Consider the following 20861-nt stretch of genomic DNA (forward strand, 5'->3'; position numbering starts at 1 on the left):
GGACTTTAAGGAAACACCTTAATTTGTTTTACTTTATAGAACAAAGAACAATATTCAAAAACAAAGACAATATAAATAAGAGAAATTTGCGCTTGGATCGACTGAGAGAGCTCATTTCAAATGTGATGCTGCAGCTTGTCTCTGGTTGATCAGGGACGTGTTGCACTATGCACTATGTTGCTCCCTCTCCTCTTCTTTAAAACTGAAGCTGACGCTCCAGATGTTCTTTGCAGGTGAATATTATTGACTGCAGCTGTCAGTTCCTGCTCTTGAAGGATGCTGCTATAAAAGCTTTGGTTCTGCATCGTCATGCTGAAGCAACAAGATGACGTCTGGGTGGAGTTTTGTTGTTGCACTGACATCCTCCTGTATTTGTAGTGTCTGCAGATGTACATACCAAAAAGCTTTGAACATTTAGAGAGCAGTTAATATAAAATATTGACTTTGCATTTAAAGTAAGTACTATTTGTAAACCAAACGTTTCTCCTGAATGTGGAGAAACTTCATCTCTTTCAGCAATATATAGCAGGTATTTACTCCAAAATATTCAAAACGGACAATGTGTCTAAAAGCCTTTTCATACAAAGGTGTGTACTTTGCAAAAATGCTTACTGTTGTCTTATATCAGTGTGTTTTGTTTTTGAGATATGGATTTTAACACTTATAATGGTAAAATATATGCAGAACCCCAGGTCCAAATGTGACGAAACACATATACACAAAATGGATTTTTGTTAATTCTCTGGCTATGAATAACTCACATATTCAATTAATGTAATAAAATATTTAATGCAAATATGACCAGTGTTTGGTGTGCCATTGCACAGGGCGAGAGTGGAGGTACTCTATTTGGATGATTACTGGTTCTGATCTTGCTGAGTATTAATGTGTCATTGGGCCAAAAGCGTCCAAGTCACTGAAGCTCACCTTGCTGATGGGTTGGTTAGCGCCTTGTATAGGTGTGTGAATGTGTGTTTCAATAAATGTATGTGGGAGTGTGTGTTAATTAATGTCTGTGGGAAGGATTGTATGTGTGAATAGGACTCTCACTGGGACCTGAAGGAGGCAAAAAAGTTGTCTATAAGTGCAAATCTCAAACCAGTTACAGTAAAACATTAAACAAGCCAAGAAGAAGCTTTTTGCTTTGAGTATAAGCTATAAAGTTGAGGTGAGAAGATAGAAGGGCTTGGATTGTCAAGTTAACATGCTTCTGAAACTGCTTCTCAGTTTTGGAAGCAGAAGCAGGATACTTCTCCATCTGTGGACAGTGTAATATCAAGGAAAACAAACAGTGCTTGCTTTGGGACCTGAAAGCCTCTCACATGTCATAAATGCAGTGTTGATGAGATTGTTCCACAGCACCTCAAATTCAACTACTCAAAACAAATACATACATAAATGACAATCATAATTTCACAATGTTTGGAAGTGGGAATATCTACAGACAAATTAATGTCGCGGGTCGAGATTCTGCTGAAGAAAAAACAATTATTGTTGTTTATCTGTTGTTTTTATTCTTTGGGTCTTTGTTTAAAAGAGGAGACTGGATTTTACTGCTGCCTTTGCCTGAATACATGTGGAAATGTCCAACATTATTGGCTTTGGGATTTTCTGCTGAGTGGACAGCAGTTTTCCTGCAACCATACAACACATGCATGTATTTGATCAGGAAAGATGAATCAGAGTTTCTGTCCTTTGTGAATTCATCTAATTTATCTTACTGGAACATGGGTCTACTTCTGAATTATTTTCCTGGTGTTTCTTTGAATTGTTCCTTATCTCACTTCATCCGTCATTCCCTGACAAATAACCCGTTCCACAGAAAACACAACAACGTTCTTTTTCTAGTTTTCAAATATATTATTTCTATCAGTTAGTACTACTGTACCACAGACGCCTCTTTAAGCCCGGCTTTCTTAACTCTCCTTCCATCGTATAGAAACACAAAGTAAAAGACTCTATCACTTGACTCCCTGGTACTTTTGTTATCAGACACGGATTGTGTTTTAACCTACCTGACAGGTTTCGACGGACGTCTTTCGTCTTCTTCAGAGTCGTCATCAGATGGTTGTGTGTGACGTATATAGAAACAGTTGATTGTGACTGAGGTGGAGTCACCTGTCAAACTTTGACAGGCGATTCTGTTCCTTGATGTCCGTTTTCTGCTGGAGGATGTTGCTTCTGGTATGAGAGAGCAGGAAGGCCCCCGCATCCCGGTTCCTTGAAGTCTGGGTTTGCGCTCGGATCTCCACCGCCTCCATAATCCATCTGCAGTTTCTGTCTTCTTCAGTGCGAAGGACTTTGGATGTTGATGTTTGTCCATTAATTTAACCAAAAGTTATTTGTCATGAAGCCATAATGCATATCATCATGAAATCAGCGATGTCCCATAGTACCTACCTTTTCTGGTGTCCTGTTGTGTGTCATTTTTCTAATGTGTCATTTTGTTTTCTGAAATGTTTTTTTCCATTCTTGTTCTTTACATTTTAGTTCAGGAATTTTATTTTGATTTCTGAAATGTAATGCTGTTTTCTTTTTCAAAAAGTGTTTTGCTTTTAAATTGGCGTTGTTGTCTTTGAAATGCTTTTGTGTTGAGTGATTTGTACTTCAGGGCCACCATAGGTCAACAGAAGACTGGTCTTCAAATATGACATTCAAAGCGATTTTAGGAAACAAATATTTTGATATATTCCTGTTCTATGCAAAGAAATGAAAAGTATCCCATTGCACTACATTTCCATTAAATTATTAGCATTTAATGTTATCAAAAGGGTTAAAAGAATGCAGGTCAATTAGCTGACCCTCTCTCATTTTCACCTCACCAAATCTGGCCTTCTTTGCAATGAGCTTGGACCCCCCCCCCCGGCCTGAAGTCTCCATCACAGGCTGTGAGAAGCACCATCCATTTCGGGACAGTAGGATCAAAAATTAAAATTAAAGCACAGCACAAGCGTAATTTTAGGAAAAATGCATTTAGTTTGATCTTAACATTGTCTATGTGGAAAAAAATCTGTGTGTCATATTTACTTTAATTAATAGAAACATCAAGGATTTGCTCATGTAAATTTACCATGGAAACAGTTCAATCATTTATCAGAGCTAAATAAAAGCTTTGGGACATTTGGTGCTGTTTTGTTGTTTGAGCAGCAGCTTAGTCTAAGGATTAACTTTTTACGTGGATTAAAGCGCTGGCCTCAATCTCAACTTCAAATATGTTCTGCTGTTATAGATGTACAGCTGTGACCTCTGACCCTCCTGCTGACGGGAATTTTCAGAGCGCAGGAGCGATTGACTCTGTTTAACATCCCCAGAGATGGTTCTGATCCGACATGAGATGATGATCACAGCCAAAAGACCTACGATTAATCTTTGTGGATTAGCACAAATGGAACTGAGCATAAATTCAATATTTTTGAGAAAATGTTTTCTAAAATTCAGCTAAAATGCTTCTTTTTTTTATTTCTGATTCTTTCAAAAGGCAGCAGGGGGATGAGAAACTGATGATGCAAGTTTGAAACAAGAAGATGGAGTCCAGCTACTCTAAGACGACAAACCAGCACAGATCTGTTAACAAAAACAAGAAAATAAATCAGACAGTTCAGGCTTTCAGCTTCAGCAGATCACTCAGGGGAGATACACAGAGATTCCCGCTTATTATTTTTTAAGCTAGAATTTTGAGAGAGCGGAGGAAAGCTCTCCAGCTTTCAAGTTTGTGATTAAATCCAAGAAGCAGAGCAGAAAACTTAGAGGAGGAGAACAAACAAGATTTGATGAGCTGATCTCTGAGCTGAGGAAAAAGATGAAGGAGTAAGGCTCAGCAGCTGTTGATGATGGAGGAGCGGTGAGCTGCAGGTCTGAGCGGGAGGCCGCCTTTCTGTGGGATTGAAAGAACGCTCTTCTGCAGAAAATGACGAGCTACAGCGAGCACAAACGGTTCTCTTTATCTGACATTTGTGATGCTGAGCTGACAGATTTACATTAAGAATCTTTATTGTGACTGATGTGTTGTGACAACTTTAGTCTTCAGGCATAAAAGTGCCACTGCCTGATTGATTTGTGGTCAAGAAATGAGCTAAATTTGATTTGTGTTTTTAAAGTAAACCAAAAAACTTTACAGGATCGATAAAAATGAAGGAAGTCCGTTTCTTCGTATCTTTTGTTTGGATTTTATTAAAATAAAAAAAGGGGTTAACAATATTTTTAAGTCAACAAAACAGAGTTGTCTAATTCATTTTTCTATTCATTTTTTTTTCCTTCTATATTCCGTTTTATCCCTTTCTGGGTCACGGGGCTGCCGGAGCCTATCCCTGCCATTTGTGGGGGAAGGCAGGGGACGCCGACGGGTCGCCAGTCTGTCGCAGTTCTCTAATTGTCTGCATTTTCCATCTTCAGTTTTGCTTTCTAAACACACTTTGCATATTAAAGCCTCACACTGAGTCGTTTTTACAGTTCAAAGTTGTTGTTTTTTTAACCGGCAGATATTCACAGTCAAGATTCAACATCAGTATTAGAAAAAAGAATAACTTCCATAATCTCCTGCTCTCACACTTCTGTTTCCAAACACACAGACATAAATAATCTATAGAACACTTCTCTTCAAACCTTTATCTTTGACCAAACCTGCAAAAGCCTCTTCATGCATTTGTACCCCCCCCCCCCCCCCCCGCCAAGATGTTCCAGCAAGCAAATGTGAAACCCAAACCTCCTTTAGATCTATTGTGTATTGTGTATATTGATGTATTATGGCAGCAAAAGTGAGCAGTAAAGATTACCAAAGGCTGATTATCAAAATAAAAGTCCCGTTCTAAATATTTTTCTAGGGGTGTAACGATTCCTTTCAACAACAGTTTGATTCATAGAGTAACTTTTTGTCGACGATACGATTCATGGTCAATGTTGGTTAATTTTCAACAATCCGATTCGGCATTTTCCAAGATCAATAAAAATCTATTTAATTTTAAAACAATTTTGCAGTGGTATAGGTCGCTTCAATTAACGACTTGCCTCGGACAGATTGATCTGGTTGGAAGAAAGGAATATAAATCGATTTATCGATTAACTTAATTGATCGTAACACCCCTTTGTTTTCCTGACCATCCATATGTATACAAATCTAAATGGATGTGGATTCCTGCAGAACATTGCAAAGCTTCTTTTAGGATTGTGAAGATTATGCACTTTGTTTGTTTTTTTCTTTCAGATTAAGGAAGGACCTCATTTTGTGGGTGGATAATAAATGTTCCACGTGGCTACTATGTTCTAACATCATAGTAGCCACGTTCACCTCCTCTGGAACGTTCCGACCTTTTCTGGAAGAAGATTTGTCTTCCTTGGACATCCAGATGGAATTTGTGGGATATTTCAGTTTCTTTCTTTCAGTTACAGCATGTAAAGACCACATCCTCAGTGGGCATGAGGTAGGGTAGTACTTGCCATATTTTCTGATGGCCTAATGATAATCCATCAGCTGACAGAGACTGTGAACACTATTGTTCCTCTAGTCTGTTTTATTAAATAAAAATAATAATAATTGATACCTTATTGATCCCACAATGGGGAAATTCTTCTCTGCATTTTGACCCATCCCCTGAGGGAGCGGTGAGCTGCAGTCTAACTGCACTCAGGAGGCAGTAGTGTTAAGGGCCTTGCCTAAGGACCCTCACTGGGTGATGTTCATTGCTCGCCATTGATATGGTAATTGACCCAGTACCATTGTTTATCCCCCTCTGGGAATCGAACCCTGGATTCCTGCATTGTAGGCTCTCACCTTAATAACTGTCCCTGAAGATCAGAGGAGCTCAGTTTGAGGGAGCAGAAGCTTCAGAGAAGCCCCACAAAGGTCTGCTGCAAAAAAGTTTCCTGGAGCCTGAAAACTTTTCAAACTTTAAAAATTGTATTTGCGTTTGGAAAGCAGGCGGAAGAACAGCCAGCTCGCCCTCACCACCACCTGCCGGGACTCTCACCTGGAAGTGCCACTTAAAAACTTAAAGAAAAAAAACACATTTCTGCCTGTACAGGACAAACATTTTTCCTAGTAAATGCATTTTTTGTGTAGAAAGTGTGTTTTTGTTGTCAGGAGTCCCAGAGATAACATCTGGCGCCTTTTCACAGGCGGTGTAAGAGTTTCACCTCTCCTCTCCTTCTGTGGTTTGCCAGGAAGGCTAAAAGTCCTGCAGGCTAATCTCGCTTGCATCTTAAGTGCCCCTCAGCAAATGGTGCTTATGCAACTGTGAACTTTTTATTACCTCATAGAAAAGCTGGCACAGTCATCGCAGAGAGAGAGGGGGGGGGGGGTGCAGGTCAACATGGCAGTGAAAAAAAAAAAAAGCATTCTCTGTCTGGAGAAGAGAACGCGTCAATATGAATCCCAAAGTGGCTTTCTTTACCACACATCACTGTGAATGAAACTACATGAAAACCACATGTTCTGCAGAATCCAAATTCACAAGTTAATTTGCTTTATACTGATACTTACGGCCCTAGCAATAAAGTGAATACAGTTTTTTCCAAAATAAATTTATCAAATGTTCCCCAGAAAAGGAAAATGTTTACAGATTTCCTCTTGATCTTAATAACTTCTACTTCTGTTGCTAACGTTTAAATAGTAACTTTAAAAGAAAATCTGTCAAATAACATTATCATAAGTTATGAAGGGAATGAGAAAATTAATTACACTTTGGACCCATATAACAATATTCACTTTGCTTTCTGCTTGTGAGCAGCTCAGTTTGCATCTGTTGTGGTTTGTTGAGCTTAAACTTTAAAAGTTAAAGTTAAAAGTTTTACCTTCAGAGTAAAACACTGCTTTTAACTTCTGCACTGCAGAAAACAATTGTTTTAACATTGAAAAATACTTTTGCAGGTGACTTTCAGCCTGTGAAGGTGTTGCTCACTTTGAGCTGCTCAAACGTTGGGCGTGTCCCTCTCAGAGTGGGAGGAGCCCTCCGAGTTTCAGGAAGAGCTGAGCACCTGTTGGAGTGAGAGTCACATCAGAGAGGAGGAAGAAGAGAGCTTTCTGCCACAGACAAACATGAGTAAGTCTTTCTCTTTTCAGATATTCATTTTTAAATCATCCGTGTGTTTTGTTGAGCTTTGCCTTATAACAGAAATAAACTTGGATTGAAGGAAGGAACTATAAAAATAACACTTATTCAAAAAACATTTGTCATATTCTGTGCAAATCTTGCTTTATGCTTAGCGGCTTCTGTGTTTTGAAGAAGAAATGGTGAAACGATTTCAAATGAAGAAGATGTGCTTAGATTTAAACAGGACAAAGGAGCGTCTAAGAAGAGAAAAGACGTCAGTGAGGACATTTGTTATTTGGTGGTGAATGTTTGTCTGCAAAGACAATCCTGCTCGTCTACATTCCTGAACGTTTTTGTTTGTCATCAGAGGACAGATCGACACCTCCTGCCTCTAAAGTCTGTTTCTTCGTGTGAACTGTTCTGAAATGTTGTTTTTGGATGAGAGACGGTTCTCCGTCATTCTTCAGTTTGTCTCATTCAGCAGAGCCAAACTGTGAAGTCAGATGGAAAAACCTCAGTGTTTGTGAGGATCACAGAAAAACTAGATCCGTAGTTTCTTTGTTGATAAATTGCTTTTTCTGCAGCAAACCCCAATGAGGTGTTATTATTGGTTGACTTTTGGAGTTGCGATGATGGAATAAAAATATTTTTCGAGTGGAAAGATGTTTGGATAGTCTGATTTTTGGGTGTCAGCTGAATGTAGACAGTTCTTAAGTGTAGATGAACAGGCAGAAAAAAGCTTATGTCCTTGCTTGGCTTGCAGGTATCCGCTCTACAGGAGTCCTCTCGGAGGACCAGTTCACCTGCTCCATCTGTCTGGAGGTGTTCTTGGAGCCCGTCTCCACACCCTGCGGCCACAGCTTCTGCAAGGCCTGCCTTCAGGGCTACTGGAACCACAGCAAGAAGTTCCTGTGCCCCATGTGCAAGAAGGCCTACAACAGGAGGCCGGAGATGAGCGTCAACCGGGTTCTGGCCGAAATATGCTCCCAGTTCCAGGGCCTGACGGTTGCGGGAGGTTCTGCGGGGAGCCCGTCACAGAAGGGCTCCATAAATGCAGGCTCAGATGCGGGTCACAGTGACACTGCAGGGCCGGATACCGGCGAGTTTGCCCAGCCTGGAGAGGTTCCCTGTGATGCCTGCATTGGAAGGAAGTTGAAGGCGCTGAAGTCCTGTGTGAACTGTGCCGGATCTTTCTGTGACTCTCACCTGAGACATCACAAGAAGGTTTGTTCTTTCAGCTTGTGGCTTCTTGACTTTTTCTGTTCTTCAAACCCCAGGGTCTTATTTACAGTCTTTCCAATTAACCTTTGATCAATTTCCTTACCCTAAGGTTCAAAGAGATCCCCCTCCCCTTGTTAGCTCTGAACCAGCTTGTGTCATAAATTAATGTTTCTGTTCCTCTCCGTTCCTCGTCCAGGTCAAGACTCTCCACTCACACCGTCTGATCGAGCCCACCTTCAACCTAGCCGAGAAGATCTGCAAGAAACATGAGCGTCTTCTGGATCTGTACTGCCGCACGGACCACATCTGCATCTGCAGCACCTGCGCTGAGGCCTCGCACAAGTCCCACGACATGACCTCCATCGACCACGAGTACAAGAAGAAGACGGTGAGCTGCCTCAGGGGAGAAACAAAGCTCTCCACTGACACTGAAGCTGCCTCATGTCAGATGGACGGCTTGCTTTAGCAGAAACAGATTCACAACTTGATTTGATTTTCTGTTCCAGAGTAATCTGGGAAAGAAGCGGTCCGAGCTGAAGCATCTGATCAAGGAAAGATCTAAGAAATTGGAGGAGATCAAACAGTCCATCAAAGTCATAAAGGTGAGTTGTTTTGTTTAGATCAGAGGAGGAGTCAGTGTTCACCTGAAGACATAATCTGAATTGATTGGTTAATCAGAAGACCACGCCCCCATTCGACCATACCTTTAAGCTACAGGCACAACTGACATGTTTGAAAGCGCAAAATGAGGGTTTTCGAACATATGGTGTTCAGACTGGACAAGCAGGGAGGGGCTTCTTCTTTCTTTCTGTCCACGCATGTCCACCACCTACAGTTAAAAGAGGCTTGGTGCGAAATGTCAAAGCGGCGCAAATCTGGTGAATTTTGCTCCAGGCTTTTTCTATCACTGCTCTGTTCCGATATATGAAAAACTTGGTGTTGTATAATTCCGACTGAGAACAAACCACAATTATAAATTTCCCCTACATGATCACTTTTCCAACAGTTGACTCTTCAGTGTTTAGAAAAGGACGTCATCCATACTACTGAATCTGAGTCCTTGGTTGGTAGGAGTTAAACCTGGTTTCACTTGTAATGCACATTCAATGGCCATGCGTTTTGGATGTGAAGCTTGAAAACAGCTCTAGAAACTTGTGTCCACATAAACCTGAGAGCTCTGAACGCGAAAAAACCCGAAACATGTGTCTATGTGTTTACATAGACTTTTTCATTTGAGGTGGTCGCTTGAACGCACGTTGCTGAGGGCGGTGTGAATGTAGCTTTAGTCTCCAGTCAAAACTGGGAAATGTTGTTGTATCAAAAACAACATGATGAACTGGACAGGATCCAACCAATGTTGTTTTCAAAGCAGCTTCAAACAGGAAGTCCACGTGTTTACCTTTATAATTAAATGAACAAAAAAAAAAGGTTTTCCTAAAGAAAACCATTTAACCCCTTTTTTTCCTCAATAAATGTGGGGTTGAGAGTTTCAAAAAGTCCAGCTGGTGAATTTAACAACTATATTTAGTCAAAACTCTCAAAGATTCAAAAACACCCGTTTTTCACCTCTTTTTTTAAAACATGACCTGGCTAAAACATTACCTGGTAATTCAGTCTGTCCTATATTAATTTTTATAAATTACTGTGACTGTAAATCGTATTTAGATTTAGGTCGTTACAACCATAACTGATCCCTGTGACAGTTACACACCCAAACCTTCATGGTAAATATTTATCATGTTGATTGAGCGCCATAAACTCGTAAAGCATGACTCAGCTGTTGATCAGAGCTTCATAAGCGGCGCACAGGTCTGTTATGAAACAAAGCTGGGGAGGACGTTGCCCTCCTTCTGCCTCATACCTGTCGTGCTTGGCGTTGGTAAAGGAGGTGAGCTGAAGCGATCTGTTTGCCTCAACGCGCACAGACTCCAGTCGGACCGGTGAGACCAGTACAGGGATCTGCAAAGCTGCTCGGTCACAAGTGCTGTGCAGGACAAAGGCAGGCATGGAGGACGGCATGCCTGAAGGGTTTCTCATAGCAGTCAGACCCAAACCCTGCGCATACCATCTGATCAAACCTCGCCCTGCACAAGTGCCCTGTTTTAGTTTTTAGAATTCCTAAAATGTCCTGAGGAAACAGACTTCGTTTTTTTTTAAGTGTAACTTGCTACTTTTTGTTGAACTGTTTTATCTCCATGTAAATACAGTCAGTGTTGGGTTACAGAGGTGAACGCCTCTGCAAACACACTACTGTGCTCTACCCCCCCCCCCCCCCCCCATACACGCTGTTAAAGTCAACATACAGCTGTGAGCCAATACAACCCATGAGCAGAAAAGAGTTTTTAAAGTGTGACTTGTCCTAAGAAACTTTGAGATTTTGACTCTTGGAAAGTTTTTTACTTTCCACATCAGGTAAGGGCCGGAGGGGGTTAAACCTGTCAGACCAGTCAGAGACGTGGAGTAAATGAAACTGCATCAGCTTTGTTAAACTTTAACTGCTGAAGGAGGTTTTAGTGAAGCAGAACGGCTTCAGTCACTTAAAGGGAAACAAAACACATTTAAAAGAACGTTTGAGCCCGACAGCTAAGAAGGAGATTTGATCTTTTTCCAACATGAACGTGACCCAAACAGACATTTGTGTTTTTCCTCTGAACTAAAGAGCCGTTTTCTTAAAATGAGAACAAAAAGGATGAAATACAGTCAGGTGTAGAAGGGATAGAAAAGAAATAAATCATGTATTTAAGTATTTTTTTAAAATTGACGTTGTAAATAAAAGGAAACTTCTAAATATTTCCAAAAATGTAGAATTGAACCAGTTTTAAATTGGGGCTTAAACTTTAAGCAGTGACCTTAATACACACTGAGCTGCAAAATAACGAGACAGCAAAAAAAAAAAAGTGGAAAGAAGAAAAATCCTAATAGTTCCCACCCTAAATCCTAACTATATTTTATTTTCATGGATGCATTTTTACACAATAAAAATACAGTATTTATTCACATAAATGCAAAAGATTAAAAAAAAGAAGAAAAAATGTACCAAAGTCATGATTGTGTGAACATTTTCCTATTAGCTTTCTCGTTTTCCAAATTATACATTTTCAAAATTCTGGATTCTTTGATAGTAATCTCCTTCTTTGTTTATTCTGTCGCTGTTTCTAACATCTGGATTGGAAGCGATCACATGTTTTTTATGTATCATTACATTAGGAGGGACATTTTTAAGTCCCTTATCTGGGAATAAAATTATGTAACTGACATGACTGATGGCTCCAGAAGACATTTTCACATAGGAGGTGATAAAGTTTCATTTCTAATTCAGAGAAAAAGGTGTGTTCTCACTATTATCATTCAGGTTCTTTGGGTTGTTTGAAAACTTTCAAAGTCCAAAGGTCAAGGTTGTCCTTCAGAGCTCATGATGTAACCCTGCAGAGCCTCCAGCCTTTAGACCATAACACAGATAACACTCTCAGCAGGCTTATCACTGACCACGAATGCTGGTCTCCCCGCAGGCCAGCGCTCAGAAGGAGCTGGAGGACAGCTGGCAGGTGTACGCCGACCTGCAACGGCTGGTGGAGCAGAGCCAGGCGGAGCTGGTGGAGCTGATTTCCACGAGGCAGCGGGAGGCGGAGCGCCACGCTCAGGAGCTGGCTAGAGGGCTGGAAAATGAACTGAGCCAGCTGAAGAGGAGGAGCCAGGAGTTGGAGGCCCACGCTCACACCAAGGACAAAGTGGTTTTCCTTCAGGTACTGGAGTGTCAGAACACCCCCCCCACACAAACAACCCACGGAAATGCTTCTGTTTGCACACCCCAACCTAAACAAAACACTACACTCATCAGATTGGTTTAAAAGAGATAACATGTCAGACATGAAATCATGTTAATCCAGTGTGGCCTTCATGCTGCCTCACCTGTGGTTGCTAGGAGACGCAGCATCAAAGCTTCCCTGAACTGAAGCAGCGGATGTCATTATTTCTCTTCATCCTGGACTGTTTGAGGCACAAGCACCAAAGATGCCTTTGAAGTCATAAAGCACAAGGCCAGACCCATATTTATATGAAAAAAAAATCTACTGATTTATTTATTTAACCAGGAAGGTCCCGTTTAGATTAAAAACCTCTTTTCCAATGGAGTCCTGGCCATGAGGCAGCAAATTCTAAAACACGAGTACATACAACAGATAACAATACCATTACATTGCTTTAAAAATTCTAGATTTATAAATAACACTTGCACGTTAATGAAGCAGCCTTAAAGTCCTTCAGTAGCATTTTGAAAGCATGTAAAGAGAGCAGATATGTCAGCTTTCAATCTTCAGAGGATCCAGATGGCAGGAGGAGAGTGATGAAATGCTTTTTCCCCAGCTCTGCACGAGCAAAAGGCACAGTCAACAGTAAGGAGCATATGTAAGGCGGTAGCAAACAAAGCTCGGCCTTGTAAATAAACGTGTAACCAATGGGACTGCCTCCGAAGAGCCAAGGAAGGCCTTTTTTTACTCTTGTGTGCAAGTCACCGATTTACAGTTAGTTGTGAACCTCAAAGCAGAATCGTTTACAGAATGTCATCATAATCCATCACAGGCAAAATGGGAGCAACAACAAGTTGCTTTTTTTCGTCAAATGAAAAGCAATACTTTCTGTTTCAGTTTTAATTTCTTTACAGGTTCTTCTACATGTAGTTTAAAAGTCAAGGAGTTATCGATCCAGACACCTAGGTACATTCATGAACTACCTCTAAGATGTTTCCTTCAAGGGTGGCCACTATAGGAAGAACTTCAGGAACTTTTTTTGAATTAGAACTAGTAAATGTGCACAAATGAAGAAGACATCATCATTCATTAACTCAGACAGGTCACTAAATCGATTGAAATAAAGTTTTATTTGAAATGATCTAAATCTCTGTTTTCCTCAGAACATCACAACGTTATCGCCTTCACCAGAGCACACCGACTGGTCATCGGTCAGCATCAACACCGACCTCTACCTGGGAACCCTCCGCACCTCCGTCAGCAGCCTGGTGGACAAGTTCCAGGAGGAGCTGAAGCTCCTGTACGGGAAAGGTGAGGCTCAACCCCGCCTTTTCCCCTGTATTATACTGCACAGGTTTACAGTCGTCATAGTAACAAGTTCACAGCCTCATGCTGTGAATCATTCAAGGCAGCTAAAACGTGTGATCAGAGCTCAGTTTCAGATCCCACCGACAAAAAGCTCTGATAAATCATTTAGCAAAACACACAGAATAAGATTATAAAACCACTTTAATTGAAAAAAAATATCTAAAATATTTTCGATTAAAAAATATTTTAAAACAGTATTTCCTGCAATAATGCATGTGCAAATTTTGACAGGTATACAGTAAAAATATTCAAATATTTATAGAAGTTTGTATTTTGACCCCTAAAAACAGTTTTTTAAAATGAACTATCTGCCGTGAAAGCAGTTTATGTGATAAATGATAGCATTATGATTGGTCAATCAGTGTTTTTCATGTACGGATAATTTCAAAATAAAACCAAAAGATTTAATTTTCTTTTGCTCTCATTTTCCATGCAGCATTAGAGTGTTCTCTGTCTGTCTAATAAAACGCTCCAACACGAGTCTGAATCCAGCGCAGACATACAATATGTAGGTCAGCACATGCATTTCTGCAGAAAGTGGCTCGTTTTTGCAGCACGGTCACACGGAAACCAAGCCAAGACGGCTGCACAGATGGAGGTGGTGTTGATGCCGCTAGCAGCTCAGCCACACGGAAACACATGTCTGGAGATTTTAGGTCTCTGGATGAGATGTGCGTGTTTTGACGCCCACACCAACCTTCTGTTGAGACGGATGCGCGGAATGCCTGCGGTGTCTTCCCTCCCTTATTGTGTCTCTGCCTCTCTGTTTCAGAGCTCCGGAAGGTGCAGAACTATGCAGGTGAGTAACATCCCCCGCCCTCTTTCTATGCTTGTGGACCCTTCTGTAGAGCTTGGATTAGAAGAAGAGAGAAAGTAGAAGTTCAGTTTACCTGGATGTCCACTAGGTGGAGCCAAATCTGCACAATTAAAGTAGGATGGAGCTTCGGGAGAGCAGCCAGTTTCAAATAATCTATTAATAATTTTATAATCCACTGATTTTGACTCATATATTTTCCTGCTTTCTGTCCAGGTGAGGTGATTCTTGACCCCATCACCGCTCAGAAGAACCTGGTGGTGTCAGAGGACGGCCAGCAGGTGAAATATGATGAGCGTAAGGTTCCCCACTCCGACGGTCCCAATCGCTTCAGCCCGGCTCTCTTCATCCTGGCTCGAGAGGGCTTCAGCTCAGGGCGCCACTACTGGGAGGTGGACGTGGCGCGCAAGACCGCATGGACACTCGGAGTGGCCCGGGGCTCAGCACGTCGAAAGGGCGAGATCAAGCTGTGTCCCGAGGGAGGTTACTGGTGCCTGTGGCTGAAGGACGGGGAGGTGAAAGCCCTGGCAGCCTCCCGCCTGCCACTCATGCTGCCGTTCCATCCCAGCAAAGTGGGAATCTTCCTGGATTATGAAGCCGGACAGGTTTCCTTCTACGACGTGAAAGCGCGCCAGCACCTGTACACGTTCATGGACAAATTCAACGAGAGCGTGTACCCCATTTTCAGCCCCTGCCTCACCCATGACGGCAAAAACACAGCTCCACTTGTTCTGACGCACGTGAAGCACAGCTGAGGCCGGAGAACAGAGAGACCATAGGTTCGGTGTTTTTGATCAAACAAGTACGCTTGTCTGGGAAATCTGTCACCTTTTACTCGCTTGTTTGCAAAGCCAAAAAACTTTGGAGAATGAGCAAAACTCATTTTGCTCTACTTTCTTATCACACTGTGGACTGATGTAAACACTGAAGGCAACCGACCAACTGAATGTTTAGAAAGTGTAATATATCAGAGGGATCCATCGTCTGCGCTTTTGAGCGATGAAGAAAATGGGTGAAGAAGCCTGATGGACACAGGAACTAACTCCATTATTAACTCTAATAGTCCTAACTTTTGAAGAAAACTTTACTTTTGCCATGTTTTTCTACTGTGTAAGATTTTATTTAGCTGCAGCTGTCAGGCTCTTGGTCAACGCAGACACCCATACAGGTGTCTAGAGCTCTGCAGGAGAAACCAGAGGAGCGGCTGCGGCTCGTCTTTGTGAAGGGCTTTTTTTCTATACTTATGGATGTGGATGTTTTTATATGAAGGAATAAATACTGTAGAAACTCACTGAAATTCATCAATAAAGTTTATCTATTAGGATGTGTCATGTAGTGGAAGTGTTCTGTTTGTTGTCAAGATTCTATCAGAGGACCTTTTAAAAAACAACAAACAAAAAAAAAACTTGCTGTCATTTTTCTGAATCTTGTTTTTATTACATTTTAGAGTGCGTCTTAAATTTTTGCAAAATTACTGTGCCAACTTGCTAACAGATTGTAATTACAACTAGAGGCATGATGTCCTTGACTTGGCACGGAGGACAAAAGGATTTCAGGGTGAATTTGCATATTTGTTTGGTTTGGTTAACCCTTATGCTATCCTAGGCACTTTAACAATGGGAGTTGGGTCATCTAGACCCACTAGACAGTGCTCTGAACCTTTTTTCTTCAATGAGTTGTGATCTTCACTGGTGTCCATGGATTACATGAAATCCTCTTCATCTTTATCCACCTTTGTCGTGGTAGGGAGAACATGTCAATGTAAGTGTGGGGTCATGGGATAGCACAAGGGTTGAAGCAGACTTCAGTTCTGTTCCTACAGACTAGAATAGACTTGTGAACTCTGGGCCAGACTGAACAGACAGGTTTGTTGAGAGGCCTGCTACGCCTGCTACGCTTCCAAATGGTTCAGTTTGCCTTCATGGTGAGGATAGGAATTAGTCGCAATCTAGCCTTCAGCCTTTTTTGGAACAAACAAGCTGCCGTAGCCGCACTGTAGAAAACAGGCTAAAAGCCATGAGCGGTGGGAAAACCTGGAGCAATGAGCAGATGCACTTCCTCCTTTGACTTAAAACAGATGATAAAAAAACCACTAACAGGTATTTTCTATATGTAGTATAAAGGTTGAAGGGGTTAGAGCTCCTCAAGAGTTCCAGGTTGAAGTGATGATTTCATCAACACACATAGAGATACAAAAGGCATTAAGCAGCAGTTGAAGTTTTGGTGAGGACAAAAACAGAAACCTTTGGTTTGAAGAACCTGATGAGATCCTTTGAGGTCAGCTGTTTGTTCCGTGAACACAGAGGAGACCAGCAGCTCTGCAGACCAGGCTACATGTGTAAACTGAAAACTCTCATAATTATAAGGATTTTCAGGAATTTACCTGCACTTGAGAAGCCAACCTGGTGTAAATACACCAAAGCCATTCAGACCAGAACACTTCTTCACGTTAGTGCATGTATGTACACCACCCTCCTTTGGTTTAATGTCTTTTGTTGTTGCAGGCAGTTACTCTAAACATGACTTTGTCATCAAATGAAGGTGTAATTAAAAGCATCATGATGAATGATTGCGATCCTCTGCACAGCAAAATACATAATCTGTTATTCAAACATTTATAATATTGAAGGCAAAAATACCTAACAGGTTAGATTTTAGTAAAAATAGGCTTCTTTTGAAGTTGCTCATTATGCTCAGTATTTTATCACCTTTAACAAACAAATACTTATGCTAATAGAGCAGATGGTGTGTGGTTGTTTAAAGTCCCATCATCTTTTGATATATTGCAAAAGTGTTCCAAATGGTCTTTTTATTACGATTGTGTCGCTTTTGGCCAAAATTAACAAAATGTGTCATCTTCTAGGACATTGTTTCTGCAGAGCAGCAGGAGTTGATTGGAAAGTTGTGGGTGGAACTGTTGACCAGAGTAAGCCCATCCCCATTTCCCATCATCCATCTGTTTACACGCTTTCCTGCTAGCTTACAGCCCATCATGAGTACACAGAAAATAAATCCAGTGAGCATCCGTCCAGAGTGCTTTAGCAATATAAATATACAAATGTACATTGTAGAATGAAAGTTGTAACAAATATTGACAGGTAGTATAAATTGTAATTCCGTACTTGTGTTATTGTTGTGTGTGTGTGTGTGTGTGTAACTCAGGTGTATGCTGTTGAGCGGTCAACCAACATCTGCTTTGGTTCACAGGAGACCAGCACAGTTCTCAAAGCCCCAGAGGAAGCATAGTAAAATTTTTGAATATGTTGGTTATAAAGATGCAATAAAATGCATGAGGCCGCAGCTTGTTGTCATATCACAGATTAGTGTGGTGATCCTTGATGTAACAGCGAAGCTGGACTTTGCTTTTTAGCTCTGTCGTTTCATGGTGTCAGCCTTGTAAAGTTAAGTGTCAGACATCAAACACTTTGACCTTTGGCCACAACTCTGTAATCGGCCTGTGAAGCTCCTAAATCTTTCCACCAAAGGTCATGGAGTTCCTTCAGGCTTTCCTAGAGCTGCACCTGGCTGCATCCTGACATTCCCACCCTGTTAACAGAAACTTGGCAGAAAGCATGGCAGCTAAACACAGCAGCTTTTAAGGTGCTGCAGAGTCCACAATGCCACATGAAGTCATGCTTTACCAGAACAAGGTGGCTGCAGTCAGTGAGGGTCAGGGCTGCAGCTGTTCTCCACTGGCTGCTCCAGCTGGCAGCTGCCTCTAGGACCACAGGCTGCCGGGTTGGCTGAGGTTTTTGCTGACATGAAGTGTTTTCATCCTGGGAGCTGCTGTTCTGCATCTGTCAGTCCTGGACTTTATGCTCACTGACAGTGAAACAGTCAAAAACACCTTGCAGAGATGAACGGAAACCTATTCATTAATTAATGAACATCCTGATCTTGGACTTTAATCTAGTTAGGATTTTCCATTTGACAAAAAAATAGTAGTTAAGATTCTTTAAACTCCCATCTCCCAGCTGCATTCGTCCCTGAGTTCCAGTCTTCATCAGCTCCATCAGCCCTGCCTCCAACTTTCAGAAAATAGGCTACTAAACACAGATGTAGAAAAAAAAGCTTACATTTGGTCTTAAACTGCAAGAAAAAAGCTGCACACAATAAGACATTATAGAAGACAATTCTACAGAAAATTCAAAATGTTTCACTAAAGTAATGCAATAAGCAAATAAGCAAAACACAATGACAAATTACTAAAAAAAACTTTTATTCAAAGAACTTTCAGAGAATGACAAAAGAAAAACACACTGACAAAACTCAAAATCACAACAGTCAAAATCTATAATAAAAAAACTTTTACAACCAAACAGTCTGATCTAAAAAGAAGATTTTTAATCTGAACTTGGACATCGTCAGAGTAGATGTCTTTTCAATCCTATCAGTAACAAAGTTTCAGATTTAAGTTGCATGAAGCTGAAACTTTATCATGTTTGGTTCTGATTCTGGACTCCAGCAGCAGATCTGTCTCTGGGCTTGGATTTCCTGCTGGTTCATGTTGGACCAGTATGTCAGAGATAAACTTTGATTCTAAACCGTAGAGAAACTTTAACAGAAACAGAGCTGTTTTAACCCTTGTGCTATCCTATGACCCCACCCTTAAATTGACGTGTTCTCCCTACCATGACAAAGGTGGATAAAGGTGAAGAGGATTATATGTAATCCATGGACACCATTGAAGATCACAAATCATTAAAGAAAAGAGGTGTTACGGTTTCTGTTTCTTTGCCCTTATGGTTTGTTTCCTTTTGTTCTGTGATGTTTTGAGTTTCACTTCCTGTTTTATTTTGTAGTATTTCCTGTTCCGTTGTTTCGAGTTTGACCTTGCCCCATCAGTCCTGAGTGTTTCCACCTGTGTCTTGTTGCCTTGGCTGTATTTAAGTCCTGTCTTTCCCTTCCTCCTGTGCTGGTCCATATTGTATTCTTCCCCGGTTTTCGAGCTTAGTGCATTTTTAGTGTTTCGAGTTTCTAGCCTGCCGTATGCAGTGGTTTTGGTTTTTCTTTAGTTTTGTTATTAAACCCCGTTCCCCTGCAACCTCCTGCCTCCTCTCCTCTCTGCGCCTGGGTACTTCCCTTTCCCCCCCGTGACATTATGGACCAGCCTTACCAGTACCCAGCAGAGGGGACCTGTCTCTGGTGGACCTCTGGCTCTTCCCAGGTCTACAGGGACTTCAAGGGGAGTCGCCTGGCCGTAAGGGGGGGTCGACCACGTCACCGCCGCCCTCACCGCAAGCCCTCCCCAAACTCCTGGATGGAGCTGGACATTTTCCAGCCACGGGCCTTCCTGGACCCTCTGGACCAGGACCTGTGGCTGTGGGAGGACCCTTACCTGGAGGAGGTGGGGGTCGAGCCCCAGTGGACTTTGGAGGGTCAGCCCCCAGCCTCCTTCTTCAATGGGAGTCGACTGGCTGTAAGAGGGGGCCGCCGTCATCGCCGCCGCCCATCTCGACGTCCCGCCCTGGTCCCGGAGGTGAACCCGGAGGCACCCCGTCCCGTTCCGGCTCCTAGGAGGGTCCCGGAGGCACCCCGTCCCGTTCCGGCTCCTAGGAGGGTCCCGGATGCACCCCGTCCCGTTCCGGCTCCGAGGAGGTTGCTGGATGCAACTCCTCCAGTTCCGGCTCCTAGGAGGGTCCCGGTCGCACCTCGACCCGTTCCGGTTCCGAGGAGGTTGCTGGACGCAACTCCTCCAGTTCCTGCTCCGAGGAGGGTGTCGGATCGTCCACGACCGGTTCCGGCTCCGAGGAGGTCGCCGGACGCCACCCCTTCCGTTCCTGCCGCGGACCCCCAACCCGAGCCGCCTGCCGCGGACCCCGAGCCCCAGCCGCCTGCAGCGGTCCCTGTCTCCGAGCCGCCTGCAGCGGTCCCTGTCTCCGAGCCGCCTGCAGCGGTCCCTGTCTCCGAGCCGCCTGCAGCGGTCCCTGTCTCCGAGCCGCCTGCCGCGGACCCTGTCTCCGAGCCGCCTGCCGCGGACCCTGTCTCCGAGCCGCCTGCCGCGGACCCTGTCTCCGAGCCGCCTGCCGCGGACCCTGTCTCCGAGCCGCCTGCCGCGGACCCTGTCTCCGAGCCGCCTGCCGCGGACCCTGTCTCCGAGCCGCCTGCCGCGGACCCTGTCTCCGAGCCGCCTGCCGCGGACCCAGAGCCCCCAGTTCCTGACTGTGAACCCGAGTCACCAGCCGTTTGCTGGCCGGACCCGCCTCGCCGGACTGAACGGCCTCCCGGCCGCCCCCCGGACCCGCCTCGCCGGACTGAACGGCCTCCCGGCCGCCCCCCGGACCCGCTTCGACGGACTGAACGGCCTCCCGGCCGCCCCCCGGACTCTGCTGCATGTGGCAGTGTGTTCTCTGGACCCCCTCCTCGTGGGCTTCGTTGAGGAACCTCGGTGCGGTTCCTTGAGGGGGGGGTGATGTTACGGTTTCTGTTTCTTTGCCCTTATGGTTTGTTTCCTTTTGTTCTGTGATGTTTTGAGTTTCACTTCCTGTTTTATTTTGTAGTATTTCCTGTTCCGTTGTTTCGAGTTTGACCTTGCCCCATCAGTCCTGAGTGTTTCCACCTGTGTCTTGTTGCCTTGGCTGTATTTAAGTCCTGTCTTTCCCTTCCTCCTGTGCTGGTCCATATTGTATTCTTCCCCGGTTTTCGAGCTTAGTGCATTTTTAGTGTTTCGAGTTTCTAGCCTGCCGT

At 43.1% G+C, this 20861-nt stretch overlaps 1 protein-coding gene across 1 annotated transcript; it reads left to right on the forward strand.

The window, feature by feature from the left end:
- Positions 1–6920: 6920 nt before the first annotated feature.
- Positions 6921–15507, forward strand: LOC101163852 (E3 ubiquitin-protein ligase TRIM39). The gene is made up of 8 exons (XM_004079963.4): positions 6921–7034; positions 7789–8249; positions 8443–8634; positions 8753–8848; positions 11756–11989; positions 13156–13303; positions 14133–14159; positions 14391–15507. Exons 1-8 carry the CDS (start codon positions 7031–7033, stop codon positions 14927–14929), a joined length of 1701 nt encoding a protein of 566 aa, XP_004080011.1. The 5' UTR covers positions 6921–7030; the 3' UTR covers positions 14930–15507.
- Positions 15508–20861: the final 5354 nt, after the last annotated feature.

Source organism: Oryzias latipes, chromosome 18 (genome assembly GCF_002234675.1).
Source record: "Oryzias latipes chromosome 18, ASM223467v1".
In the NCBI taxonomy this organism is placed as follows: Eukaryota; Metazoa; Chordata; class Actinopteri; order Beloniformes; family Adrianichthyidae; genus Oryzias; species Oryzias latipes.

Bases quoted from the DNA above. Each gene is read 5' to 3' on its own strand.
- LOC101163852 (XM_004079963.4), top strand. The intron at 11,990-13,155 runs GTACTGGAGTGT...TGTTTTCCTCAG, and splicing joins ACAAAGTGGTTTTCCTTCAG to AACATCACAACGTTATCGCC. The intron at 14,160-14,390 runs GTGAGTAACATC...CTTTCTGTCCAG, and splicing joins GAAGGTGCAGAACTATGCAG to GTGAGGTGATTCTTGACCCC.